Source organism: Sturnus vulgaris, chromosome 4 (genome assembly GCF_052056855.1).
Source record: "Sturnus vulgaris isolate bStuVul1 chromosome 4, bStuVul1.hap1, whole genome shotgun sequence".
Lineage (NCBI taxonomy): Eukaryota > Metazoa > Chordata > Aves > Passeriformes > Sturnidae > Sturnus > Sturnus vulgaris.
Genome location: NC_142246.1, coordinates 2,715,765 through 2,743,112, shown reverse-complemented (window position 1 = coordinate 2,743,112; position 27,348 = coordinate 2,715,765). Strand labels below are relative to the sequence as shown.

The 27,348-nt window shown below is 51.1% G+C and overlaps 2 protein-coding genes across 8 annotated transcripts; both read right to left on the bottom strand.

Annotated features, from left to right (window-relative positions):
- Positions 1 to 869: 869 nt before the first annotated feature.
- On the bottom strand, positions 870 to 16,889 carry PANK2 (pantothenate kinase 2). 5 transcript variants are annotated; one of them, XR_015802986.1, is made up of 9 exons: positions 16,619 to 16,844; positions 8,502 to 8,854; positions 7,105 to 7,358; positions 6,052 to 6,228; positions 5,688 to 5,811; positions 4,030 to 4,155; positions 3,276 to 3,373; positions 3,144 to 3,222; positions 870 to 2,771 (listed from the first exon to the last, which is right to left on the bottom strand). XR_015802986.1 is itself a non-coding variant. In XM_088162964.1 (8 exons), the coding sequence occupies exons 1-7, from the start codon at positions 16,827 to 16,829 to the stop codon at positions 3,323 to 3,325; spliced, it is 1,296 nt and encodes a 431-aa protein (XP_088019090.1). In that variant the 5' UTR covers positions 16,830 to 16,844; the 3' UTR covers positions 870 to 3,222; positions 3,276 to 3,322. The 5 variants fall into 5 exon arrangements, 3 of the variants coding, with proteins under 3 accessions (XP_088019090.1, XP_014731690.1, XP_088019091.1); XR_015802985.1 differs by having other exon boundaries at positions 3,144 to 3,373; XM_088162964.1 differs by having other exon boundaries at positions 870 to 3,222.
- Positions 16,890 to 19,047: 2,158 nt separating this feature from the next.
- Positions 19,048 to 26,440, bottom strand: MAVS (mitochondrial antiviral signaling protein). 3 transcript variants are annotated; one of them, XM_014876246.2, is made up of 7 exons: positions 26,385 to 26,440; positions 25,614 to 25,743; positions 25,323 to 25,503; positions 24,790 to 25,007; positions 23,835 to 24,408; positions 22,589 to 22,734; positions 19,048 to 22,130 (listed from the first exon to the last, which is right to left on the bottom strand). In XM_014876246.2, exons 2-7 carry the CDS (start codon positions 25,728 to 25,730, stop codon positions 21,471 to 21,473), a joined length of 1,896 nt encoding a protein of 631 aa, XP_014731732.2. In that variant the 5' UTR covers positions 25,731 to 25,743; positions 26,385 to 26,440; the 3' UTR covers positions 19,048 to 21,470. The 3 variants fall into 3 exon arrangements, with proteins under 3 accessions (XP_014731732.2, XP_014731731.2, XP_014731730.2); XM_014876245.2 differs by lacking the exon at positions 26,385 to 26,440 and adding an exon at positions 26,230 to 26,305; XM_014876244.2 differs by lacking the exon at positions 26,385 to 26,440 and having other exon boundaries at positions 25,614 to 26,120.
- Between the last annotated feature and the right edge of the window lie 908 nt (positions 26,441 to 27,348).

The window sequence follows — 27,348 nt, the reverse complement described above, 5'->3', positions numbered from 1 at the left end:
AGGAGGAGGCGGGACTCCCTCGTGTCCTGTCCCGCTGTCCCTGTCCCGCTGTCCCCGGTCCCTGCCCGGCGCGGGGCTGCTGCCCTCTAGTGCCGGATCCCACCTGGACATCACCCAAACCATGGAACCCTTTGGACCGGGAGGAACTTTAAATCCATCCCATTTCACCTCCTGCCATGGGCAGGGACACCTTTCACTGTCCCAGGGTGCTCCAAGCCCCATCGAGCCTGGCCTTAGACACTTCCAGGGATCCAGCGGCAGCCACAGCTTCTCTGGGCACCCTGTGCCAGGGCCTCCCCACCCTCACAGGGAACAATTCCTTCCCAATATCCCATCCATCCCTGCCCTCTGGCAGTGGGAAGCCATTCCCTCAATGTCCTGTTCGCCTTCTCCAGAAGGATCCACAGGGGCTGAGCGCCTGGCTGCCCTCAGAGCCATTTTTGGGATGATGAGCTCGCTGGGTGACTTCCCACTGCTGGGACAAAGTCTGGATCTCCCACTGAGCTGCACAGAACAGTTATTTTTGGTGTTTCCACCTCACAGCTCCTGCTCTGGATTGATGCTGTATCCTCCTCACCAATCCTATTCATATCAATGATTAGCAATGAATTCAATTTCCCCAGAATAATTAATGCTGTTTAAAAAAAAATATCCCCCTCCTTTAAAATGTTTTGAAGTACAACTGATTCCCAGAGCCTGAAACATGCAGGGAGGGAGAAACAATCAAGGATTGCCAACAATTATTTTCAATAAGCTAAAAACCAAGTGGGGTCAACCCAAATTTCCCCAGCACATTTCTGCTCATTCCCACCAACGTCCATCCCACTGTGCTGGAGCTCCAAGAACAAGACAAAAAGCAAACAAAGGGGTTGAAGCATATAAAAATAACTGTAATATTTTATAACAGAAGAAAAAAATAAGCAGTTTACAAAAGAAGGATAGAGAATAAGCCAGGAACTTTGGTGCTGGGATCAGACTGTGCTGATCTACTGGAAAACCCAGAGAAAAAGGAATTACACACACTCATGTATGGAATGAGGAAGTGGAAAACTTGCAGGATGCTGTGCCCAGGGATACCAGTGCCTCAGGGCAGGGGCTGTGGGATTGCTGCTGGGAATTCCCAGCCCTGCAGAGATTTCCCAGCTCTCCACAGCAGAACCATGGCAAGGTGGCTTCTGTTCCCAAGGCTGTGCTTTAATAAAAGCCAGGCTTTTTCCTGTGTATCCCAAGGATTCCCACACCCTCTCCAGCCCAGCTATGACTGACCTGTTACATCAAGGAGCCACACAGGTCCCAGGCACATGAACATTCCAAAAAGCCAAAGTTTCTGTGTCTTTTCCATGAGTTTTAGCCATGAGGGTGGGTGAAAGGCCAGCCAGGTACACGTGTGTTAAATTTTAGGTGGTGCAGCAGGAGCTGAGTCTAGAAACCCTTCAGTCAGCACTCTGGAAATGGAGATGTTTTTAATGGAAAGTTCGGGAACCTTTGTGCGATTTCACAAGGAATGAAGAATAAATGAGAACTTGAATTCAGCTGATCCCAAACAGGCTGCACAGAAAAGCTGTGGCTGCCTCTGGATCCCTGGAAGTGCCCAAGGCCAGGTTGGACAGGGCTTGGAGCACCCTGGGAGAGTGGAAGGTGTCCCTGCCCATGGCAGGGGTGGAATGAGAGGGGCTTTGAGGACCCTTCCAACCCAACCCATTCCCTGAGCTGTATGATCCTGCTCCCAGCCCTCACCTCTCCAGTACCACCTTGAGGAACACAGAGCAGGACAAGTGGAACTTGTGTGAGGCTGCAGGAAAAACAAACGTTTTCCTCCCCAGCCAGCACGGATCATCTTCCACATGAGCCCTGTGTTATTCTCCCTGATTTTACAGTGATCAAATCCCTGGCTGTGTCCAGAATCCCTGCTCACAGTCAGCTGCAGTTTAGAGACAAACAAACACTGAATCCGTGGTTTCCTCCCTTTTCAGAGGGAGGTGCCACACAAGGAACCCCCCCTGGAGTGCTCAGATCTCCGGATACAGCAACGGGCAGAGCTGGGTAGGATTTACAGGGCAGGGAAAAGTTGGGGCTGTCCAGCACTTCCAGCCAGGCTCACAAGGGGCTCCGTGCTGGAAACTGGTTTCTCTGGGATAAAACCAGGACTGGAAGGGTGTGTTGGGGTCGGGGTTATGGTCATTCTGATACCCTGGGATAAACCCTGACACCATGACCTGATCTGAAGAGTTCTCCCTGTGCTCCACAGAGCTGCTCACTGGGAAGCCAGAGCACTTCCAAAGCTGTGTCTCCATGAGCTCCCATCCCAAGGGAAGGGGCAGATACCTTGTTGCTTTTAGAGAGCATTTATTGAGCGTGCAGGATCCATTCCAACCCCCCATCCCAAGGGTGCAGCTTCCACAGGGGCTCCACACAGCAGTGTCCTGCTTGCAGGCTGTGTGGCAGCATGCACAGGGAAAAGAGGAAGCACAGCATGCAGGGAAAGGGGAGAATTCCCCCAAAATGACAGGAGTGTAGCCATTAATAAATGAAACATGGAATATTACAGAGATCCAAGTGTGACTGAAGGAAGTGTCTCTTTGGTGGAGTTTGGTAACAGAGAGCAAACAAGCAACAAATATCCCTTTCCATCCTCCATAGATTTCAAGGCTGGAGGCTGACAGACACCCCTGACACCATCCCGAAGGTGCTGAGGACTGTGTAGGAGTGCTGGAGGCTGAAATGGGACTCGCCCTGAGGCACAGATCCGTGCTGTGCTGTACCTTCCGTCCCTAGGACAGAGATAAGGACATGTGGAACAGGGATAAATAAAGCCTGGCTGACAGCACAGCTGTGTCTCAGTGTGGATCCAGTGGAGTTAGTTGCACACACCAGGCTGTGCTGATGCTTTTCCCCCTTCCCAGACCATTTTCCAGCACATGGAAAACCTCAGATTGTGAACACAGAAGTGACCTGGGTACTGGGACTCCAAGGGATCCCAATAGAAGGAGCAGAGTGCTCCTGCTCTGCTTTGTCACCATCATTAAACCTGGAGTAAAACTACCTAGAAAGGGCAATTCCATTGTGACTGAAATGCCCCACAGACCTTCCCATACACCCCAATATCCAGCCTGTGTATTCCAATCACACCCTTTGGAACAAACCTGCACTGTAATCCCAGATGATTTCAACTCCTACAGACACCTGTCCCCACAGGCCACCACAGTGGAACAGTCTCAGTGGGGACTGTGACAAGAAACACGGGCTCAGTGACTCCCAAACCACAGGCTCAGTGGCTCAGGGAGTGCCCTGAATCCAGAGGTCCAACACAGATCCTGCAGAGTCAGGCTGAGTCCAGGAGTCCCAGGAGAGCACCGACCGCACCGAAGTAACCCTGAGGAGCGGATGGGAACATCCAGTGAAAATCCACAGGCACACACCTGACACAGCAACAGCAAAGCCCACAGAATCAGGGAATAGCTGGGGCTGGAAAGGACCTTAAAGATATCCAGTGCCACCCCCTGCCACGGCAGGGACACCCTCCACTAGCCCAGGTTGCTCCAAGCCCTGTCCAGCCTGGCTTTGGACATTTCCAGGGATCCAGGGGCAGCCACAGCTTCTCTGGGAAATCCATTCCAGGGCCTGCCCACCCTCACAGGGAAGGATTTCTTCCCAATATCCCATCCAACCCTGCCCTCTGGCAGTGGGAAGCCATTCCCTGTGTCCTGTCACTCCAGGCCCTTGTCCCACGTCCCTCTCCAGCTCTAGTGGAGCTCCTGTAGGCACTGGAGTCTCCCTGGAACCTTCCCTTCTCCAGGCTATTACACACACAACGTAATTTTAACAACACACAAAGGAGAGGAGAAAGATACAACTACAGGGAAATACATTATAAAATAGAAAATAAAATAATATATAGCTGTGACTGTAGCAGCAAAGCCCTGAGCACCTCCTGCACTGTGGGCATCCAACAGCTCCATGTGGCTGTTTCCAGAACACTCCAAGGATTTGCATTTTGCCATGAGACAAATTTTAAAAAGGAATTTTTACCTCATGTTCCAAGAAAAGTGCTTTTAACTGTCCCTTTGACCAGTAGTCCAGGGCATAGGCCAGGAGCCTCATGGAGATGGTGTTGATCCGAAGGAAGTTGCCCACGAACACCACACGGTTGATGTTCTGCAAGTGTTAAGGGAAATAAAAAGGAATATTAAGGCTAAATTCTATTTTCTGCTTGCAGTGATGAAAATCCCATGTGGAGAAGGGTCTGGAGCTCCAGGAGCAGCTGAGGGAGCTGGGAAAGGGGCTCAGCCTGGAGAAAAGGGGGATCAGGGGGGACCTCGTGGCTCTGTACAACTCCCTGACAGGAGGGGACAGCCAGGGGGGTCGGGCTCTGCTGCCAGGGAACAGGGACAGGAGGAGAGGGAACGGCCTCAGGCTGGGCCAGGGCAGGTTCAGATTGGATATTTGGGGAAATTTCCTATTGGAAAGGGTTCTCCAGCCCTGGCACAGCTGTCCAGGGTGAGTCCCCATGCCTGGAGGGGTTTAAAAGCCATGTGGATGTGGCACTTGAGGACATGGGTGGCCTTGGCAGTGCTGGGGGAATGGTTGGACTGGATGATCTTTAAAGACTTCTCCAACCTAAATGGCTCTGAAATTCTATTAATTAAGTTCCTGCTGCAAGTGTCTGGCAGAATGTGCAGAACACCACACACAATTCCATCAGAAAGCAGGACCAGGCCATTTTAAGCCACCTTCTTCCTCAGACTCTCCCAGAAATTCCCAGGCCAAACTACAGCCTAACTCAGGAATTTGGATAGAACAGCTGATTTTCCTACAAAATCCTTATAGTGCCTGAGAACACTGATCATCCCACCCCTCCCTCCCTCCCAGCTCTGGCCTTTGATTCATCATGAAATAGCTGAGTAACTCCACTCTTAAACTGGGGGAAAAAATAATTAGGAGCCCATAACCAACACAATTTTTAAGGAAAGAAAAAGACCAACCAAGTACTGATTATTTTGGATTTAAATCAGACTTCCAGCCTTACTTTTCCATCCCAAAACTGTTCTAATCCAAGCTCTGAAGCTTTCTTGTTCCCCAACATGAAAATAATTCAGTTCCTCCTCTTTCTGATGAATCAGGATCAAGTCTTACCTGCTCCTGCACTTGCATCCTTCTATGGATTTTCCTTCCCTCCCCATACTGATTAACACTTCCCCTGAGCTATTCAAGATCTTCTTTTCATTCAGCTGAACTCCAGAGCAAGGAATTAGCAGATACTTTACGAGCAAGGCTGTTTAGGACATGTCTTGCCTCATTTTGGCTGCAAGAAGAGTCAGGAGGATGCTGGATTCCATCAGCCCATCCCGTGGAAGCAGGCTCAGGATGGAGTGCAGAGCAAGTCTCTGCTCTTTCATAGCCCTGTACAATGCTGCTTGACATGAATGCAACAAGGCAGCACTGTAAAGAAGCTGAAAGCACAAAGATGCAGCAACGGCTGTGGCAGCAGTGGGGCTTGGCCAAGAAATCCAGAGCAACTCGTAAAAACAACACAGGAGAAGAAATCCAGCCTTACACCCTCTATCCCTGCTTTCCTCCTCTCCCACTGGTTCCCAGAGCTGCTCCCAAAGAGAGGCACAATCCTCAAGCAGGCAGCAGCAGCAGGTGATGTTTGAGGCAGGGAGCAAGGGAAGAGATTCCCAAAATACCTCGTTAAGGGCACACATCCGTGCTATGGAGCCGATGTTGTTGGTGATGGTGATTAAAGTGGCCCTGGCCAGGTCCTCCTTGCTGACAGATTCCCTCTTCTCCTTGCTCATCATGTTTCCAAAGCTGTAAAGACAGTTTTGAGGTTAAAGGTCTCATCAGAATTACAAGAGAAAATGGGAACTGCTAATTTAACCAAAGTGCTTCACATTGAAGGACTGATTTCTAACTTTAAAAAGCATTAGGTATCTGTAACTTAGATCTCTTAGGAATGGTTGCTCTCCTAAGGCACCTAAATCCAGTTTTCCATCCTTGCAGGATCTCCAGGGCAAAGAAAACCACAAAGAGACGCAGGCAGGGCGTTACCTGGATGCCACAGCCCAGCCTGGCAGCCCGAAGCGCTCGTAGTCTCCTCCATAGATGTCCCTGACCAGTTTGTCCACCTTGGTGCTGTCCCCATGGGATGCCATCTCCAGGGCCTCCTCGAACGTGGAGCAGCCTGTCAGAAGGCAGCAGAGGCCAAAGAAGGTTCCCCCTCCAAGGCTGCAAGTAAAGCAAAATGAAAATTAAAATTCAGATTGTTCAGCTCTGCATCCCACCTAGCTCAGGTCACCCCATTGGAAAAGCAGCATTTTCCTTAAAGTCTGTTCCTCTCACATAACCTACAGCCTGGAAGGAATCCCCCACAGACCATGCTGTGAAATGAGACTTCAATTTTTTTAATGTTCCACTGTCCACTATATTCCCAGCATCCAGGGATGTTAATCTTAAAATAAATGTTAGTCCTGAGGGATAAGTGGAGTGTCAGGACAGAGATATCCGAAAGTTGGGGCAAAAACTCTGTCTTGTTCACTTTACAGTGCATAGATGCCACTAAAAACGTCTAGTAACAGTAAGAACTGTACTGAGGGAATTTAAAATTATTATCATTATTATTATTACCATTACCTTCCAGGGAATCCAGGAAAGCTTAAAGCCACAGAACTCTATGGCTTTTCCAGAACACAAAAGCCACATCTTCAAGATGAGCAGCACCTGGTGAATTACTGCTGTGCCATTATCCCTTCCACCAAAATCTGGCAACTTCTGGAAGTCAGGATGGAAATCTTGACTTCTTGGATCAAAGCTAAGAGTTGTTAACTACCCCAAGCCATGGGATCTCATAAAATAAATAAATAAAGCCCTTAAAGTCCTGAAAAAACAGCTTTGATGGAGACTGGCTGCAATAATGACACCAAATCATGAAATCCAGATCCAGTTTTCAGGAGGGATCTTGGTTGGCAGGGAGTAAGAGCAGTAAGAGCAAGAGGTCGGTCATTACCCTCACCACCTTTATTCATGTCCCTGAAAATGCCATTTACAAAGCAGGAATGTGCTCCAGACCCTAAAATCCAAGTCCCTTTATCCCCCAGCACTCACCTGGTGCCTGTTACCCGTTTATAGTTGTCTTTGGAATAGACAGCCAAAATGCTGACCCCTGAGCCAATGTTCACCAGAAGCAGAGGATAGGGATTCTCCAGGTTGAATGGGAGCTTCTGGCACCTCTCAGCATCCGTGGGGTTCTCAAAATAGTAACACTCCGAGTGTCCATTGAAGCCCACAGAATCGATGTACAGCATTCCTTTAACAAGGCAATCCAGCTCATCGAGCTTACAAAGCTCAAGGTCACCCATCTGGTGGGAAGGAAAAAAGAGGAATATTGAAGGATAAGCCAGGGATTTGAGCATTGATGCTCAGGGCTGGAAAAATGCACTCACTGCCAGCTCAATCCAGCTCAGTCCATGTTCCCTGCAGAGGCTGAGGGAGAATGGATCACAGGAGAGCACAGGGACTCCCTAAGTGCCACAGCCCTCAGGTGTGGAACAGGGGAAAACAATCTGGATCCACAGATGGACACAGAGAGAATTCCAGCAACTCCCACAGGCCTGATGCTGAGGCATTGGTGTGAAAAGCCAGGAGGAACTTAAGAGTGTTTGACCAAAATATCCCACAAAACCCATCTAAAGGAACATCAAAAAACAGCGAGGAAGTTATAAAATAGTTTTCCTCTCATGTTACTGCCTTGACCACAAAAAATTCGCTATTAGGAAAAACTTAACAGAAACAGTTTTGTTGCCCAGGATAGTGGTAGAATCCCCCATCCCTGGAGGGATTTGAAAGCCACATGGACAGGGTATTTGGGGACATGGGTCAATGGTGGCCTTGGCAGTGCTGGGAGAATGGTTAGACTCGATGATCTTAGAGGGCTTTTCACCCTTAATGGTTCTCTAAAAGTCTCTTTATTTGCATTTTTCCAAGCTCTGACTAAATATTTATCACACATTTTTCACCATGAACAAGGGTCCCACATGGGATGAAGCCACATGATGATGTCCAACCCCAACTGTGAATTTCCTGACAGTTACATTCACCACCAAATCTGCCTGAACCTCAACCAGCTCATTCACACAGGTGTTAGAAATGAAATCAGGTGAGGAAAGGAAGAAAATAAAGCAGGAGAAAGACAACAATGAGTTAAAAAAAAAGAAAAAAAACACCGAAAAGACTGAGATTAGCACAAGAAGAGATTAAAAATAGAGAGGAAGATTTGCAAAACAGATCATTAGTGAATAATTTTAGAGTTACATTCAGGGCAGGAAATGTTTTAATTTGGAGGTGCCATCTTGATTCCACATGCCAAGTTTAACTTGTTAGGGACAGCGTCAAAACAAAGATTTAGAGACGTTTTAGAGTGTGCAGAGAAAATTTTCTAGTTTTAAGCTTTCAAAGAAACGTCACTACCAGATCCTAACGGTATAGAAGCCAAAAATGCCTACTGTGCGAAAGTCCTGCTCAAATTTGTACGCTCCACCTCCCGTGGCACATAAGGTAGTATGGAGGCTTGAGAAATGCTTTTCGCTTCCCATTTGGATAAAAGCAGGCATGTCATGAGTAGGAAAGCGTATAAAGTGCAGATTGCCTTTACGTCCACACAGGGTAAGGTCCTTGAGCTCAAGGTGCACATCCCGAATGCCTGTGGAGCCATAGGCTACGTTGGATGTCAGGTATTTGCGGATGCTTTTGAGGTTTTCTACTTCTTCCTCTTCCTCTTCGGCCGTGATGTCTTTGGGTTCAAAATAAACCAGTTTGACCAAGGTCCCTCCGATGTCCAAGCCAAACCAGGGAAAGACTGGAGAGAGAAGACAAAATGAGGCAGGGTATGGCACAGCCATAGCACGAGCAGCTTACTAGTGGAAGCTGCCCCTACCCCTGGGAGGAGGTTGAAACTTGATGGTCTTTAAGGTCCCTTCCCTCCCAAACCATCCTGGGATTCTACTGGAAACAGTTTTCATTGAATTAATTAAAGCAGGTCTTTAAGGACTCATGTGGTCTCTCCATTTTCAGGAATGCTGTCTTTGACAAGAGACTCCTCCAACATGAGCACAGCTCCTGTTCAGAGATCCCTCATGCTCAGGAGCTCTGAATATTTGCTGTACAATACTCAAACATCCCTCCCCACAGGTCTGACAGCTTCTACAGCCCTGCCAGATCCTGCTGCAGGTTTAATCCCCAGCTATTCCTTTTCCCAAGTTCTGAACCAGAGCCAGAGCCACGGATAACACCAGTGCTTTTACATCAAAGGGATGTACAAACCTTCCCTAATTACAACACAGAGCTGAGGTAGACAAGTAATCTAAGATGCCGCAGGGAGACAAAAACAAATGTCTAACTGGATTATTTTATTAGCCAAATTCCCCCATGGTACAAAATATGCATCAGTGTCAGGCCCAGCAACATTTACAGCTGTTAGATAATGAGCTTCTTGGAAAAGATCAAGAGAAACCCCTGATCTGATGGAATCTGCGATTAGAGCTGGGAAGTGGAACAGATTAATTTCACTATTAATGAGCTAAAGGAGAGGCTGGAGCTAACGAGATGCCCGGGCTCCAGAGCAAATGGAAAAATGTAGCCACATGTTATGGCTTATGGGAGCAAGATTCAACCCTTATGGTAGCTTCCAGAAGGAAAAAAGGAACTTTTAGAAAATAAACCTGAATATGGAATCATAAACATTGGAGAAGACCTCCACAATCCAAACCATTCCCTCAGCAGTGCCAAGGCCACCACTGACCCATGTCCCCAAGTGCCACATCCACATGGCTTTTAAATCCCTCCAGGGATGGGGACTCCAGCACTGCCCTGGGCAGCTGGGCCAGGGCTCGAGAGCCCTTTCCATGAAGAAATTTCCCCAAATATCCAATCTGAACCTCCCCTGGCCCAGCCTGAGGCCGTTCCCTCTCCTCCTGTCCCTGTTCCCTGGCAGCAGAGCCCGACCCCCCCCGGCTGTCCCCTCCTGTCAGGGAGTTGTGCAGAGCCACAAGGTCCCCCCTGATCCCCCTTTTCTCCAGGCTGAGCCCCTTTCCCAGCTCCCTCAGCTGCTCAGACCCTTCCCTGGACATGCTGCAGTGTAGACGTTACCAACATTTCTCTGGAAAAAAGAGGATCTTGGGTTTGAGTAAAATTCCTTATCTGCAAACAGATAAGGGTGGAACATGGAGAAGCCCTCATTCCTCTCTTTGGAGCAAGAATCCCTCGTGTCAGGCTCTTCAGGGAACAATCTTTGCACTGGCAGAAGCCTGACAAGTTGGAGGACACATTCTCTCCTAGGCAGCTTTATCGGGTGGCTGTACAGGCTCTTCCAGAGCTTTCCAGCTCCCAGGAGCTGCTGGCACTGGCAGCCCCCCACAGTATTTTTAATCCACCAAGTTATTTTTATGTATTTCCATAGAGGCCACCCCCAACCATCACCAAAGGAAATCTTGAAAGAAAACGCAAGCTCTATTTTCGGAGATACATCCAAATCCCAATCACCCTCCATTTCGGAGGCATTTACTTCAAAGAAGAACAGACACAAAAATAACTTTTCATGAATGAAAGGGAAAGGAATCTGAATGGCAGCACTACAGAGAGAGGGAGCAGGAGCAATCCAAGGACTTTTACACAGATAGTGCTTAATACAAAGGGGAAAGGTTTTAAACTAAAAGGAGACATTTACATATTAGAAATTCTGCTCTGTGAGGATGAGGAAGCCCTGGCACAGGGTGCCCAGAGAAGCTGTGGCTGCCCCTGGATCCCTGGAAGTGTCCAAGGCCAGGTTGGACAGGGCTTGGAGCACCCTGGGATAGTGGGAGGTATTTCTGTGTCCAGGGCAGGGGGACTAGAAGCAGATAGTCTTTAATGGCCCTTCCCAGCCAAACCATGCCATGATTCTACGATTTGTTCCTGTCAGAACGTGCCATTTGATTTCTGCATTCTGAAGTCCACTGGGCTTTTTTTTAAAGCATCTTCCCCCAAACTCCCTCTGCCAGGCTACACAGGGGTAAAAATGGCGAGAGAGCATAGGCTGGGGACTCAGAGATGGCCTCACCGATGTGCAGCAGAAAGACAAACATCCAAAAACACGGTGCTCTGAAGCCACATGCCTGAAAATGCCACGGGGGCTGCTCCAACACAGACTAACAGGCTCCCACTTCCCAGCACTCAGCTGGTAGCACATGCACAGCTTCAGTAAAACAACATATTTGTTTTAAAGCTGGTAAAGAAGCTCACAAACTCCTACACTCAGTGACACAAACCTTCCAGATTTCAGTGCAAACACCAACTGGGTCCATCAGTTTAGGCAGCTTTCCTGGTCACAAAAAAAAAGAAAAGAGCAGCCTCTTGGAAATTTCATCCCAAACCCAGCACCATCAAGACCTTCAATTTTTCACTATACATAAATTTAGTTTTTATTTGGGCAGTACATTAAGCATGGAGTTAAACAACACCAGTTATCCACTATCTGTCTCACCAGAAACAGGGAAACAGGAATGATGCCAGCAGAGCTGGAAGTAACTGCAGCCAGGCTGGGCTCAGGGGTCACTATCTCCACTCAGCACTGGCCCTAAAAACAAAATCCAAGCCCCTGAAGTGAGACACAGCTTCCAAGCAGAGCTGGCTCACAGCTCCCTGCAGCACTGGCTGGAAAGGCTCTGCACAGAGCAGCTGGTGCTCTCCATCTGCCAGCAGCTCGGCTCTACCTTCCCTAAGTCACCAGGGATACATTCAGAAAGACAGACTATTAAGGTAATTAACTCACCCCAAATGGCTATTAATTATGGATCCCTCATTATACACATCCCAGCCACAGGTTAAGAATCCAAGGAAGCAGCAAAATTAAGCTCAAAATTAAGTACTTCTTTCCCAGGCTGTGAAGGATTCCCTATGCAGTAACACCTGTTGGAGAACTCAATCCATTAGAGGGAAAAAACTTCCCTATAAACCCTTTTTTGTAGGAAAAGGGAATGGCACACAAACAAGAGGAGGAAATTTTTCCATGAAGAACTGGGAATTTTTTCCTGACACTTACAGGAAATCATCCAACAGGAACATGCAGATCAGTGACAGCTCTTCCATGTCTGAGAACTAGAAAAATCCAAGGCAGGGAGGAGGAAGCTCTCCTGGATCAACGCCATCACCATCTGCCACCAAGATTTCTCCTGAAACACTGATTTTTTTTTTATTTTTTTTTTCCCAGCAGATGAAAGCCATCCAGAGATTTCTCCCTTTTAAGCCTCTAAAGAAATTTTTCCAAGAGAGCTGCTGCAGATCTCGAGGAGCAGCAGGAGAACTGCTGGCATCCAGGAGCCCTCTGGGCATCCCCGAGGCTGATTCTGCTCAGTCAGAAGATTCTGCTGGAATAACCAGACACCAGAAACAAGGGCCAGGGCAGGAAATGCAAAGGCTGCCTCTCACCACCTGCTCCCTGCTGCTACCTGGAGCTCCCTGTGAGGGAAGAGCCTCACATGTCTCCTTTCCAAGCACCCACCAGCCACAGAGCAAAGGGAAGGATGGCAAATCCCAAGGCTGGCATGGGAAGCACGTTACTCACTGCATGGACCTCTGGGCTCTCCTCCTGCCCAGCACCTTCTGGGAAGTGTTTAGTTGTTCCTTGGGTGTTTGGGCATTTCCATGAAAGGCAGGAAATCCTCTGCTCTCAGCTCCAAACCTCCTGCAATCTCTCCCCTTAAAGAAACTCTGTTGCTTTTTTAGAGGATGAGAGCCATGAATCCCATTCTCAGTGAGCTGGGCAGAGCAGCTGTGGCTGCTCCATTCCAAGGCCAAGGCCAGGCTGGAGCAACATGTACTAATGGAAGGTGTCCCTGCCCATGGCAGGAGTTGGAATGAGATGGTCTTGAAGGTCTCTCCCAACCCAAACCATTGGTCTGACAAACTTTTGCTTTCCTTGAGCAATTTTAAAAACAGCTCTCTCTGTATATTTTCATATAAACAGCTCTTTGTCTTAAAAACAAACCTTCTTCTCAGGGGCAGATCTATGGATATGCAGCAACAAACAAAAGACTGTTCTGCCAACAAAGTTAAGGGCTCACAGCTCTGATAAATAATCCCAGAAAACCTCCAGGATACTTTGTGTACCCACAGCAAGAGCTGCCACCCTCCTTTCAAATCCCTTTTGCAGACTGTAAGATCTTCAGGGCAATAAAAAGAAATTGCCTTTATCTGATATGTAAATTACTTCATAAAATTGGACACTATGTAAATAAAAAAGCCCTCAACAGACTTATTCTGCAAGCTGCAGGACTGTCAAGATGAAAGAGATGATATAATTAAAGATCTCCATGGTGGATTTTCATCACAAAACAAGCAGCTCGAGTTGTATTTCAGAGTGATCTTTAACTTCTGAGCCAATTATATCAGGAGCTAAATAGATTAGTCTGATGATTTAGTTCAGTGTGTGACAGCACCTCTAAGCTTACTCTGAAATATTCAATATTGTATTTTAATAGTGTTACACCATGCTGGAGATTTTACAGTTGAGAAAAAAATACAATTCATTAGCATTTAATATGAAGTGACACTAAGTCTGTATCTCCTCCCATCCCTAAAAGCAGGTTCTGATAGGAATTCATATTTTATACACCATTCCAAAACAGAAAAAGATATTTAAACATCAAAGCTTAAATTCTGTCCTACCGAAGAGGTGACAAAACAGCACTTTGTTTTTATGTTTTCTTGGATACTTTGTAAATTGCAAATTTAAAGTCATATGTCCATTATGTCTTAGCATGATCCTGATAGAAGACACTAAAACTCTTAGAAAAGGAATCAGTTGAAGAGAAATAATATTTTCTCAGGGAACAAACAAGCTACAGAAGGGAGAAGCACATTTTGCTAACCAGGAAAATAACCTAATTTCATCTCTGTTGAATATCCCAAGATTTCAAGATGAGCAGGGAGAGAGTGGAGGAAAGGGAAAAGGGGGAAAGCTGATGAACTGAAATGCTGATCTCTTTCTCTTATAAAAAGATTCATTAAAAAAACATTCCCCTGCTCATTATGACCATCATCAGGTTTCTGCCTGGCACTTCACCCTGCCCACAGCCACAGCTCCCTTAAGAACCATGATGAGAATATCCTCATTACTCATCTGGAGTCTTCCCAGTCCAATTTTTAAGTATAGATTTCAAAAATAGCACTGATAATTCAGTACAAGAAGGGAATTTTCCTGTATTTTTCCTGAAACTGATGAAGTTTTTGTGTATGATGTGTCTGCCTGCACTAATAATCCTGTCAGACTCCCCAACACTCCAAAGCTTCAACAAATCTCCACTTCATGTTTTCAGGGACACTTCTGAGATCAACAGTGTCCTTGACTTCTCCCTCTTCTGTCAGGAGCACACAGAAAATCCCAGCATCTGCAGTAAAGCCCTTCAAGTGCATCAGGAAACATTTCACAGAATCATTCAGGCTGGAAAAGATCTCCAAGAGATCAATTCCAGCTGTTAACACAGCACTGATATCTTCACCCCCATCCTAATCCACATCTCCAGGACTTTCAAACAAGGAATTTCAATTTCCAGGGAATTTAAAAGCCCAAGGTGCATGAAGGCATATTGAGTGCACTGTTTATTTCTGATCTATCCCAAATCCAGCCCTGACTGTCCACGACAGGCTCAGAGGGCCGAGGAGGAAGGAGGATCACGAGTCTGCTGAAATCCTTTCATTCCTGGCGAAGTGGGGCTCATCTGCCAGGGCATCTGCCAGCACAGGCAGGCAAGACAAGCCTCAAGGTCACCCAGCTCGTTTGCCACATGCCAGCAGCAAACAAGTGGGAGCTAAAGTAGGACATTTTTGATCCCACGCCCATTAAGTGCTTTCCTTTCATTTTGGCTTGAGTCTTCCTTAAGGTGGGATGGAGTGTTTTAACTCCAAAACTCATGACTGATTGTGACATCAGGCATTGTCCTGCTAAGGGATGCACTTGCTCCAGCACGCTTCTCTTCCAATTATCACAAGAATAATTTAGCAAAGTCAGACTGCGCTGTAATTCCGAATCCCACCCGCTGACCTTCCAGACTTAATCCAAACCCTTTTTTGAAAGCTGCCGGAACACCTGTTTTCCTTAAAGTATCCCATGCCACTCTCCACTTATCCACATTTTTCCAGAGAAAACACAGAAACTGCCCCGAGCAAGGCAGAGGAGAATCGTCACTTAATGCAGAGCTCCGAGTCCTCCCTCATTTTCATACCAGAGATCTCCTTCATGTCTCTGCAGCCTTTTAACAGGTCTCTAATTACAGCCTCACAGACCTCTATTCCTATTTTTGACACTAAGGGCAGGAGAGAAGCTGCCTTTTTCACCAGCAACCAAAAAAAAAGAGCAGGAACATTCTTAAAACTTCCCATAAATACGATAACAACAGTATCTCGGCACTGCCAGCCACAGCTGAGATGCAGCAGAATCCCGATCCCCGTTTTCAGCCCAGATTCTTTGCTCACATCTTTTTAACAGCTGTGCAGGTACCAAGGAATTACACCGAGGCTGTTTCATTTTCAGGGTATAGCAATTTCCTTCCAGGAGGAAGGACTCCAGCAGAAGTCAAGGAATAATCTCTCGGTTATTCCTCAAATATGGCTGAAGTCAGGGACAGCCACGGCACCTGCACGGCAGCTCCTGCTGCTCCCAAAATGAAGGCTGCCATCCATTTTGCCGTTTCCAGTAGGACATTTACAAACGTGGTTCTAGGGATTATTTTTTTTCCTTAGAAAGCCTGGTTTTATCTGTGCCCAGCTCCTGCCAAACCTGTCAGGTTCTTCCCTCTCAAAATTTAAATTATTCCCTTTGCTCTCCATTGCTTTTCTTTCACAGTGACGAGTCCAGCCCCACAACCTCAAACCCTGCCTGGTCCCTCCGTCTGTCTTGCTGTGCCCTTTTCCTCATCCTCTGTCACCAGGTGCCTGCTCTTCCTTCCCATCCAAGGTCTCCAATTTGGGAACCTCATCCCCAGGCCATGTCCTGCCCCACCAGGCAGGTGTCGCCTCACCCTAAACCTATTGGAGCTCTTGCAGTTCAGCTTGTCCCATCCTTCAGCCCAACCTGCTGAGCGCACGTCACTGTCCCACCGTGCCCTCACCGTGCTGTGCCCGAGCTGGCCATGCTGGATAAGACATCAACCCACCGTGTCCCTCCGTGCTGTCCCCACACAGGCCATGCTGGACAAGTCACCACTGCCCTGTATCCCCATCGTGTTTCCGACTGCCCATGATGTGCCCGTGTCATCACCCCACTGTGTTGTCCTCAGACTGCCCACGCTGTACAAATCCTCACCCACCGTGTCCCCGCCGTGCTGTCCCCACGCTGCCCATGCCGTGCCAATCCCACGGCCCCTCTGCGCTGTCCCAATGTCCCCATCCCGCCCCGCTGCTCCCCAATGTCGCCCCCCGGCCACACCTACCCGGACCACGCCCCTTAGGCCCCGCCCACCTTGGCACCGCCCACGGCGCTCATTACCATAAGCCCTGCCCCCTCCCTGCCCATCCTCTGAGCCCCCCCCCCCCCCCCCACGGCTTCTTTCCCCCCCTCTCGCTGCCGTTCCTGCTCCCCCGCACTCACGCGGGCGGTTCTTGCGGACCGAGTCCCGCCGCTGCCGGCTCACGGACCCGCCGCGTTCGCGGGGCTGCGGACCCGCCGCGCTGTCCGCGCCCGCCGCGCCGCCGCTGCTCCGCCGCCGCAGCTGGGAGGGCCCGGCGTCCGCACCGCCGCCCCGCCGCCGCGGCTTCTTCTCGTCCTCTGCGCCATCGCCACAACTGCGCGGCGGTTCCATCGGCAGCGCGGCCCGGCCCCATGGGCCGCCCGGCCCCGCTCCGGCCCCGCTCAGCCGCCACCGCCGCAGCCACCGCCCCCGGCGCGCCTGCGCCGCACGGCCCCGCGGGGCGGGACACTCCGTGAGGCGGCCACCAATCCGCGCCCCCCGCGGCGCAGAGCGACAGGAGGATGCGCCAATGGGAGGCCGGTATTGCGCGGCAGCGGGGAGCCGGGTCCACCTCCTGCTGTTGGTCGCTTAGAGTGACAAGCGCTGCTGACCAATCAGAAGCGTGCGCCTGGGCGAGGCGGGCCGATATGCGGCAGCTCTGGCCTATGGGTTTCCTCTGGGGTGAGATTGACAAGGCAACCGCCCAATGGCCGTGAGAGCTGTCCGGGTGAGGCGGGAGAATACGCGGTGATTGACAGCTGGGTAACTATGGCAACGCGGGGGGCCGGAGGGAAGAACCGCAGTAGACTCGGCTGGGCTGGGCCGCGCGGATGGGGCACATTTGAATATGATTTGCATATGCAGATGACGATGCACATAGACGTGGGGTGCGTCTGCCACCACCCGCCATGGTAGGCCTCAACCTACCTTAAAACCATCTCGTTCCACCCTCTGCCATGGACAGGGACACCTTCCACTAGCCCAGGTTGCTCTAATGTCCAACCTGGCCTTGGACACTTCCAGGGATCCAGGGGCAGCCACAGCTTCTCTGGGCACCCTGTGCCAGGGCCTCACCGCCCTCACATGGAAGAATTTCCTCCTAGGATTTTAAAAGCCGCAGCACTCCTTTACATTATAACATAATTGTAATGTGGATACATCACCGTTCTTTAAACCCTGATCCCGCGTTTGTCGACAACTGCAGGAGGAAACCCCCAGGTGGCAGAAAAATTAAGGCAATCATGAAGAGGGGTGTAAACAACAACCAACAGGATGAAAATTCAAAAGGAAAACACAGATTCCCAGACTACAGGATGCGTAACAGCTCCCGTTGTAACGCGATTGAGATTCCCGTGTGGAATGTTAATTGTTGTCTGACACACCCAGAGCACACCAAGCATGGAACTGCAGCCCGGTGACCCCGGGTGCTCCTCACCTGCCACGGGGTAATCCCAGCTCACCACAGTCCCCAGGCATTAATTCGATACCTGAAGGATCAGCGACCAACATTCCACAAAGGTGTGATAATTTCCGTGAAAATTTGCTGAATTCTGGTTGCTTGAGTGAAAACGGGACAAAGGGATCGGTCAAATTTACTTGGTGTATTTTAATATCCTGTTGGGCGAGTGGAGGAAGTGGATAAAGGGGGTTGGCAGTGACAGGAGAAAAAGGATGAGCTCTCTGAACACAAAAAATCTCCTTCAGAGCAGCATTGCTTTCATTTGGGTAAAAAAGGAACTTGCTGAGCTGCACGAAGCTCTTGAGTATTTTCAATCCCTGCTGACTGTGTTTGACACACCTGGGCTGAAACAGCTGGAGTGGGAAAGCAGAAAGCAAGGGAAGCTCATGGGGTGTCTCAGCTGTTGGGACAGAGCAGAGTCCTTGGGAGCATGGAGAGGGCACAGAAAAGGGCTGTTCCCTCCCAAAAGCTTCCTGTTTGTCCCCAAAAGACACACAGGGGGTGAGCCATGGTTTAGGGATGTTGGTGCCTCTGTTCTGCAGGTCAGAGCTGTTCAGGGCACAAGAAGAGAAACCTGGGGAGCAGCCACCTCCAGAGCTAAACCCAGAGTGGCTAAGGTGGCCCAGCATGGAAAGGGTGCCCCTTTTCTGGGCAGGATCCCAGGATAGAATTCAAGCAGAAAACCTGGATAATGAATAAAGCAGCATCGCGACCTTGGTGGGTACCAAGCTCAGCACACATCTGTACACTGTGCCCACCTGGTTACATCCAGTCCCAAGGGTCCTTCCCTTCCAGCCACAGCTCCTTCCACAGCTCCATCCTGACTTGTGCAGCTCAGCTGTTTGCTGCCTCAGGAGCCACCTTCCCTGTTTTTATCCTGGGCATCCTACCACCAACAGGAAGATCTGCCATGGTGGGCGTCCTCTGGACCAGGTCCTGTGCTTGCTCCAAAATGAGGTCTGGAAGCTGTCCCTGAACCCTGTCACCTCCTCCTGGCACTGATGGCCTCAGCCTCTCAGTGTCACTGCCAACAGAGCCCTTCAGAGCATTCCCTCCAGCCACGGTGTCATCAACCTACTGCTCTTCATCCCACAAATCACAAGTCAAGTGTGAAGCATCAAACCAATTTATTATAGTTAGTAAAAGGCTTTTTAGCCTGTTAGTAAAAGCTGTGCAGGGACACAGCTCCCTCCTGCACCATCTCCTGCCAATGAGGCTTTAAAGTGCTATGTAACAACTGTGAAAAGCCCAGCACTTCACAGCAGCAATCTGAACATGTGTTTTCCCCAGTCTGAGGTGGTGACAAACCAGCTATTTCACAAGAGAAATCTGACATGAAAAGGCAAAGCATACAAGCTGTTGCTTAAATGTATGGAATATCATGGGAAGAATTTCACAGGCAAGTAAAGCATCAGAGAAGAGGGCCTTGGTATGGATGCAGCTGGTTTGGGATCTCATGGATCTCCCCTGAATTACACAAAGTGTGAAGAAGGCAAATCCCTTCCTGTCTCTCCCCTTAGGGAGTGAAAACCGTTCTATCTTTAACAGGAAGAGCAGCTCCCACATTCCCTCTCCTGGCAGAGGGGGGCCAGTGTGTTTAAAGGACTGTCCATTCCTCCTTCAGCATGAGGCACTGAGCAAGGAATGAACACCTTGAGCACTTCTGGAAAGCAGCCCTGACACATCAAAATCAACACCTCCCTCTTGCATATATTGGCTGTCCTTAGTTTCATGGAGGCACTTCTTGGATTTTTGGGCGGAAGGAAAGTATTGGGAGGGAGGAGCAGCCATTCAGGGCTCATGGATCCTTCCCACCACAGACCAAGCTCTGGGTGTGATGGTTGCACTTTACAGCCAGGCCCCAGGGGGTTGAGCTCCCTCCTGCTCCCTACCAGCAGGAAAAGCAGATTTTGGGAAGCTGTGCTGATAGCAGAAGTTCAGGATGAATGTTACACAGGGGGGTGAAGGAAGTGATTCTGCTCCTCTGCTCTGCTCAGGTGGGACCCCACCTGCAGTGCTGTGCCCACCTCTGCAGCCCCAACATAAGGATGTGGAGCTGCTGGACTGAGTCCAGAGGAGGCCACAGAGAAACTCTGAGGGCTGGAGCCCCTCTGCTCTGGAGCCAGGCTGGGAGAGATGGGGGTGTTCAGCCTGGAGAAGACTCTGAAGAGACCTTCTAGCAGCTTCCAATACCTAAATGGGCTCCAAGAGAGCTGGAGAGGGACTTTGGACAAAGACCTGGAGTGACAGCACAAAGAGGAATGGCTTCCCACTGTCAGACGGCAGGGATAGATGGGATACTGGGAAGAAATTCTTCCCTGCAACGGTGGTGAAACACTGGCACAGGTTGTCCAGAGAAGCTGCCCCATCCCTGGAAGTGTTCAAGGCCAAGTTGAATGAGGCTTGAAGCAACTTGGAGCAACCTAACTACTCCAGGCTGTTGGTTCTTTACTGCTTTACTGTATTCTACAATCCCAGAATGGTTTGAGTTAGAAGGGCCATTAATGAGCATCTCATCCCAGCCCTCTGCCATGGGCAGGGACACCTTCCACAAGACCAGTTTGTTCCAAGCCCTTTAGACACTGGAATGTGCTACAAGGTCTCCCCATAGCCCAGAGCATCTCAGACTCTGGTATGGCCTCCCTGCAGTGCAGTTGATCCTGTTTGTGTCCCAGCCTGGGCAGAAGGTTCCTACACCCCTATCTCATAGCCTCAGGTATCAGGAAGGGCAAGAATTCCACCTACCCTTTGAACCAAGCTCCAAAAATCCAGCCTAAAAATCAAAGACACCCAACAACCTTTTGTGTGACCAAGTCTGCCTAAAATTGGCATTGCCTGTAACATTCCTCTTAATTCAGAAACCCCTTTCCCTGCCTGGAGGAGGTGAAATGAGGTTGGTCCTTGATAACATTGGTCAGATGCAGCTCTTTCCTGAGCCTCATGTTTATCCCCAGAGTCAGGACTGCATGAAGCAATCCCAGAAGGAGCAGCAGAGCCAGAGACATCAAGTAAGGCGAACTGAACATGAGATGTCCATACAGGTGGAGGCTGCTGCACCCACCCCTGGACATATTTTCAAGTTAAGATGAGCAGAGCCAAGAAAATCAGCTCCACTCTTACAGGATATTTGCACAACCTCTCCTGGCTGCACTGCACAAAGGGATCTGGAGGTCACCCTTTGGATCACCAATATATGTTTCCCTGAGGCCTCCTGAGACCAAACAAGAAAAACATGGAAAATCACCATGAATGCTTTCCTTTTTGACTCTGTGGATCATTTTGGAGCGAGATCCTCTCTTCCAGGGGTGTAAAAAGAGAAGGCTACAGCTAAGAAGATGGTTGGGAAATGGGAGAGAATAGACCCAAACCCAACAGCATCGTGTACCAAGGCCTCTTCCAGCAGAACCTTCCAGAAAAAGATTTAACAACGCCCCTACTGCCCCCCACTACTCTTCAGACTTCAAATGCATTGGCCAAAATCCTGTTGCCAGAGGAATCCCCCTGGCTGTGTCATGGTTGTGCCATCCCATCCCCTATTTCCGCAGCCGAGCGTACACAGCGAATGCCACGGCAGAAATGAGGCCGACAGCTGGAAGGATGTACAGCAGGGACAGGCCATTGCTGTCCCTCTTTGGGACTCTGGCCTGAGGTGAGCTGGTGGCAGCATCACGGCCACTGCCAGAGCTGGAATTCATGGAGCTTCCGAGGGGACTGACTCCATCGCTGCCGGCTCCGGGCTGGATGCTGGGGTGATGTTCCACATGGACATCATGGGTGCCCAGGGAGGTGCTGTTCCAGCTCGGAGCAGGACAGGAGTCTCTGCTTACTCCAGATGCCTCCTTTGCTCTGGGGTTTTCAGGAGCCGAGGAGACTCTGGGGAACGCTCCTCCTGAGCTCAGGCTATCCCTGCTCACCAGGATTGGGTCGCTGCTGAGGCCAAGGCTACTGGAGGTGGTGGAACAGGGCTTGCTGGGCTCCCGAGAGCTTGGGGATCTGCCAGCCACCTCTGGGCTGCCCCGAGGCATGGACACGAGGACACCCGGCTTGCTGAGCTCCTCTTCCTTCTCCTCATCACCGGGAGATGCCCAGATGCTCGTGGCAGAGCTCACCCGGGAAGCCGATCTCCCAGCCACGCCTTCAGAGCCTCCTACCACAGCTGTGCCCAGGACAGGGTTTGCAGAGGCTGGGAGCACCTTTAGGAGACAAGGACAGGGGCTGGGTGTCAAGAGAAGCACCCAATGGCCTGGTCTGGGCACACAGGTTCCACATAAACCAACTTCAATACAGTCCCCACATCTGCCACTAACAAGGTTGGGTCACAGGTAACAGGGAGGGGAGGGAGGGAGGCAGGCAGGAAGGAAGGGGAGCTAGGCAGTGAGAAGAGCAGTGGAAAACAGCAGCAGGAAGCCAGGAGACTGACTGGCAAGGCAAGGAGGAAAAATAAGGAGTCAAAGCCCAAAAGAGCTTGGCTCCGTTCTCCCATGCTCCATCATACAGTGTGTGGATGGCAACGTGAACACTACAGCGGTGGGAAAAAAATCCCTGAATAAAGTCATCGCCAGCTCACAGTGTGACATTGCAACAGAAAAAAACAGGGGGAGTGCACAAGGACATGAAGGAAATGCAAGTGGCAAGAAGAAAGGTCACCTACTTTCTCCTTTGCTGGCACAGACGGGGTGCTGCTGGCTGTATTCCCAATGGGCAGTTTCTTCTCTTGCGTAAGAGACTTCACAGAGGAGTCACGGGATGGGAAAGTGTCTCTGGGCACAGGGGTAGCACCCAGGGCAGTTGAAGCTCCTGTCAGGTACAAAACAAAGCACTTTGTGTTAACAAGGGGGCCTAAAAGGTGAGATTTGCTCTTCTTCAAGGAAGCTGTGACAGGACAGTCCCCAAGCTGGGAGGGTGGCACAGGGAGCACGAGCCAGTGCCCTGGCACTTGCGCTGCTGTGGCACCCAAGCTTTCCCTGCGGCTGCAGGTAACTCATGCAGGGTGGGCTACAGGGCTGGGGAGCACCAAGGGAAACAGAGGCTTTTAAGGCTCCTGAAACTCCATGTCCTCCCTGCTAGGAGGTGCTGACCCGACATGGCAGAGGGGAAAGGGCTGGGAGGGATGGGTGTCTCTTTTCCCACCCCGAGACCCTGGAGTGGAGGTCAGGGCTTTATCCTGTTTCTATGATGCCCACAGAACGATGTAGGAGATGCTAAAATTCCCCTACATGCAGGATACAAACATCTCTGCAAACTATGGGAAGGGGAGAAGTTTCACGCCTCAAAGCTGCTCCACTGACAAAGAAAAATTAAAATGCAAGTGGATGAAATGATCGTTTTAAGTTCCTTCCAAACTAAACTCTACTCCTATTCCATTCCATTCCATTCCATTCCATTCCATTCCATTCCATTCCATTCCATTCCATTCCATTCCATTCCATTCATTCTCCCAGCACTGCCAAGGCCACCACTAAACCATGCCCCCAAGTGCCACATCCCAACGACTTCTAAATCCCTCCAGGGATGGTGACCACCACTGGCCTGAACAACTTTTTCCAGAGCTTGACAGCCTCTTCCAAAAAGAAATTTTCCCTACTATCCAATCTAAACCTCCCATGACACAATTTTCCTTTTATCCTGTTGCTTGTTACCTGTCAGCAGATCCAAATCCCCACCTTCCTCCACCCTCCTGTCAGGGAGTTGTAGAACAAGAAGGTCTCCCTGAACTTCCTTTTCTCCAGACTGAGTTCTCCCAGCTTCCTGAGCTGCTCCTCATCAGACTTATGCTCTAGAGCCCTCCCTTCTCTGGACACGCTCCAGCATCCCAATTTCTTTCTTGCAGTGAGGGGCTCTCAGCAGCACTTCCTGCTCCCTAGTGCCTACCTGGTTCTTCCAGGAGGGAAACCCACCTCCACTCCCTGGGTGCTCTTGCTGCATCCCGACCCGCTTCTTCTCTGCATCAAACTGCTCCTGTATGAGGAGGGGGCTGCGCACATCCACGAAGCTGTCTGTGGGCTCACCATGCCCAGAGCTTGGCACAGGCTGCTTTTTTGGCACTGAGTTTGGGGGCTGCTGCCCCACACCCTGAGCACCCTCCTCCAGCCTTGGTAGTGACTCTGTGGAGATTTCCGAGTTCTCTTCGGGCTCGTTCCTGGGCTGCCCGGGGCTGTGAGTGGCACCTGCATCCCTTGATGGAACGGACCTGCCCAGGGTCAGGCCCGGCGTGCCACGGTGCAGGTGGTTGGCATTCCCAAAAAACCCATTGTCCACACACACCGGCCGGCGGCTCAGCCAGTCCCGGCCCTGCTCTGGGGACACAGCTGATGGCACGGCCACCTCTGGTGTCCCCACTGACACCGGCACAGCCCCGGTGGGGTGTGGCAGATTCCCCTCTCCACTGTGCCCGCTGCTCACTCCGCCATGGACTTTGCTCCCAGGTGGAATTGGCCGGGGACTCTCTTGCTCCAGTAGTTTTTTGGGGAGCTGGAAGGAAATGAGTTGTGTTAAATCACTGAGATGAGGGGGGTCTGGGACCACGGGGGTGTCCCAAACCCTGAGCAGTGACCCCCGCAAGGCTGGTTATGAAGGGGATTTGCAGTCTCTCCTTGGGACCCATCCAAGGGTCAGGGGTCGTGGAGAGAAGCCTGGACTGGCAAAACAGACCCTGCACTTCCCCCATGAAGGGGGACAGGAGAGAGAACAGTTCCAGGGCCATGTACAAGCTGCAATTTACCAGATGCAGCAGAGATCAGCAGTGAGCAGCTGCTCGGGGCAGTCCTGAAGGAGCCTGGCTCTACTGCAGGCTCCCCATACCCAGTCCAAAGAGGGACCTTTGTGTCCCTATCCAACGCGTGCCCTGCTCACCGATTCCTGCACTGGCACTCTGGCCTCCAGGTCCGTGCTCGTGGTGGTGGCAGCACCGGGCAGGACAGGTGGATGGTCACCAATGGGCAGGTCTTGGCGTGGCTGCCCAGCCAACGGGGCAGGATTTGGCCCCCGGGGTGGTGTCTGGACACTGGTGGAGGAGGCAGCAGGACGGACATCACTGGGAAGGGAGGAGGCAGCAGCAGGAGCTGAGGAACCTAAAAGAGACAAGCAGATCTTTGTGGGAAAAACTGAGGAAGCAGAGGATAAGTGTGGGGCTGAGGCAGCCCTGTGTGTGTCCCTGCTCTGTCCCCACATCAGCCAAGCTCCCTTTGTTCACCCTTCCATCTTCCCTCAGGTGAGAACCCCAGCCCACCACCAACCCAAGCACCTTCAAACATGGAGCCATCATCTTCAGACACGTCACCACAGTGAAGGACATCCCTGGGAAGCCAAGACAGGGACAGAGACGACTTCATGTCCCCACCTCCAGCACCCCACAGGCCACACCCAGAGACGATGAGGCTACATACGAGGTCGATATTGCCAGGCGTCATAGACTTCCTGCAGCTCATCAGCCAAGTGCCCCGCGTTGTTCTGGTGCAGCGCCTGGATGAGATCCTGCACCCAGCCCCTCCGGCACCTCAGGTGCTGATAAAACCTAAAGACAGCTGCCTGGTTGCCCCGTGTCTCCTCCCGGGCCAGGAGTTCATCCTAGGAAAAACACACAGGGCGTCTAAGAGAGGGTCTGGCTTAGAGGTAAGACAGCTCTATGTTGCCATTGGGGAAGGAGCCTGGTAGAGCTCAGCAAAATATGGCATTACTCTGTCAGAATCGACCAGGCAGGTCAGGGAATCGGCCAGCGACGCCACTCGGATAGTCCCGAATTTCTTGAGGTTTCTCGTAATATGGGTGTACACTTTGTCTTCAGCTAAACCCATCCTGACTCAGCACCTGCACAGAGACAGAGATCTGGGGTGAGCAGAGGCCGCTGGTGAAGCTCAGGCTGTCTCCAGAAGCTCGGACTGTTCCATAGGCACCCGTGGCCCGGCACACACACTGCCATGAGACAGGGGAAATCCCAGGCGGAAAACACGCACAGAGGAGACGTTTGGGTTAAAGTTCAACGCCCAGCTTCCCTTCCACAAACCTCACTTCTTTCTACTATCGCCCACCCCGTGTTTATTCCCACTTTGCTTGTTTGGATTCAGCCGGCGGGTTTTGGGCCGGCCTGGCGGCAGGGTCACGACAGCCGACAGGGAAAAACGGGCGACAGGGCCAAGCAAGCGCCAGGGGCCACGGCTGTAATGCCGCATAAGCAATGGAAAAAACAAAACAGAAAGCATAGGGCTCTTTCCCACAGGGAATGGCGGCCCGCAGGCCGCGACGTGGATCTGCACGTCCTCACGGCGGGGCCCCCCCCCCCGCCCTCAGCGCGACCTTCAGCCCCCGGGAGAGCTCCGGGAGGTTCTCCGCTCGCAGATCCCCATAGCAGAGCGGCCGGAGGGTGCGGCCGGGGCTGTGGTGGCCACGGGGTTCAATGTGGCCGCGGTGCCCCCTCCCCGCTGCCCTCGCGGCCCCTCAGGGCCCCTCACCTGCTCCCGCCGCCGCCGCGCGCCCGGCACCGCTATGACCCCGCCCCCTCGTGTCGCGACAGTCGCTGATTGGCTGTGGCGCACGCCAGACACGATGATTGACAGGGGGTGTGTCCGGTTCCGGGTCCCTCCGGACAGCGGGGACGTGGGGATCCTGAGGGGCGACACGAAGATCATGGAGCGGGGACATGAGAGCCCTGGAGCGGGGACTAGGAGATTCTGGAGGGGGGACACGGGGATCTTGGAGGGGGGACACGGAGATTCTGGAGGGGGGACACGGGGATCTTGGAGTGGGGACACGGAGATTCTGGAAGGGGGACATGAGAGTCCTGGAGCGGGGACTAGGAGATTCTGGAGGGGGGACACGGGGATCCTGGAGCGGGGACAAGGAGATTCTGGAGGGGGGACACGGGGATGCTGGAGGGGGGACACGGGGATGCTGGAGGGGGGACACGGAGATTTTGGAGCGGGGACACAGGGATCCTGGAGCGGGGACACAGGGATCCTGGAGCGCGTCCAGTTGGTGTAAGGGGACAGGAGCATCTCTCCTGTGAGGACACACTGCGGGAGAGGGGCTGCTTAGTCTGGAGAAGACTGGGAGCGCATCTCATCAATTATTTAAATATCTCCAAGGGGAGGGGGGTGTCACAGGATGGTGCCAGGCTCTTTCCAGTAGTGCCCAGTGACAGGACAAGGACTAAAAGCTACCAACTAAAACACAAAAAGTTTCACCTCAACATGAAGAAGAACTACTTTATGTTGAGGGTGGCAGAGCACTGGAACAGCTGCCCAGGGAGGCCATGGAGTCTCCCTCTCTGGGGACATTCCAAACCCACCTGGACGCATTCCTGTGTCACCTGCTCCAGGTGACACTGCCTTGACAGGGGGTTGGACTGGATGATCTCCAGTCCCTTTGAACCTCAGTATTCTGTGATTCTGGGAGCTGGACCTGTTCAGCCTCGAG

What these genes read in the sequence shown, in the direction of transcription:
- PANK2 (XM_014876204.2), bottom strand. Translation starts at nt 16,829, where the DNA reads ATGGAACCGCCGCGCAGTTGTGGCGATGGCGCAGAGGACGAGAAGAAG. An exon ending in GGTCCGCAAGAACCGCCCGC is followed by an intron (nt 8,855 to 16,618) that starts GTGAGTGCGGGG and finishes TTCTCTCTCCAG; the next exon opens with TCTTTCCCTGGTTTGGCTTG. An exon ending in CACTTTTCTTGGAACATGAG is followed by an intron (nt 3,374 to 4,029) that starts GTAAAAATTCCT and finishes TCCGCTCCTCAG; the next exon opens with GGTTACTTCGGTGCGGTCGG.
- MAVS (XM_014876246.2), bottom strand. Translation starts at nt 25,730, where the DNA reads ATGGGTTTAGCTGAAGACAAAGTGTACACCCATATTACGAGAAACCTC. An exon ending in AGAGCACCCAGGGAGTGGAG is followed by an intron (nt 22,735 to 23,834) that starts GTGGGTTTCCCT and finishes TGTACCTGACAG; the next exon opens with GAGCTTCAACTGCCCTGGGT. An exon ending in CTGTGCCAGCAAAGGAGAAA is followed by an intron (nt 22,131 to 22,588) that starts GTAGGTGACCTT and finishes TGTCTCCTAAAG; the next exon opens with GTGCTCCCAGCCTCTGCAAA.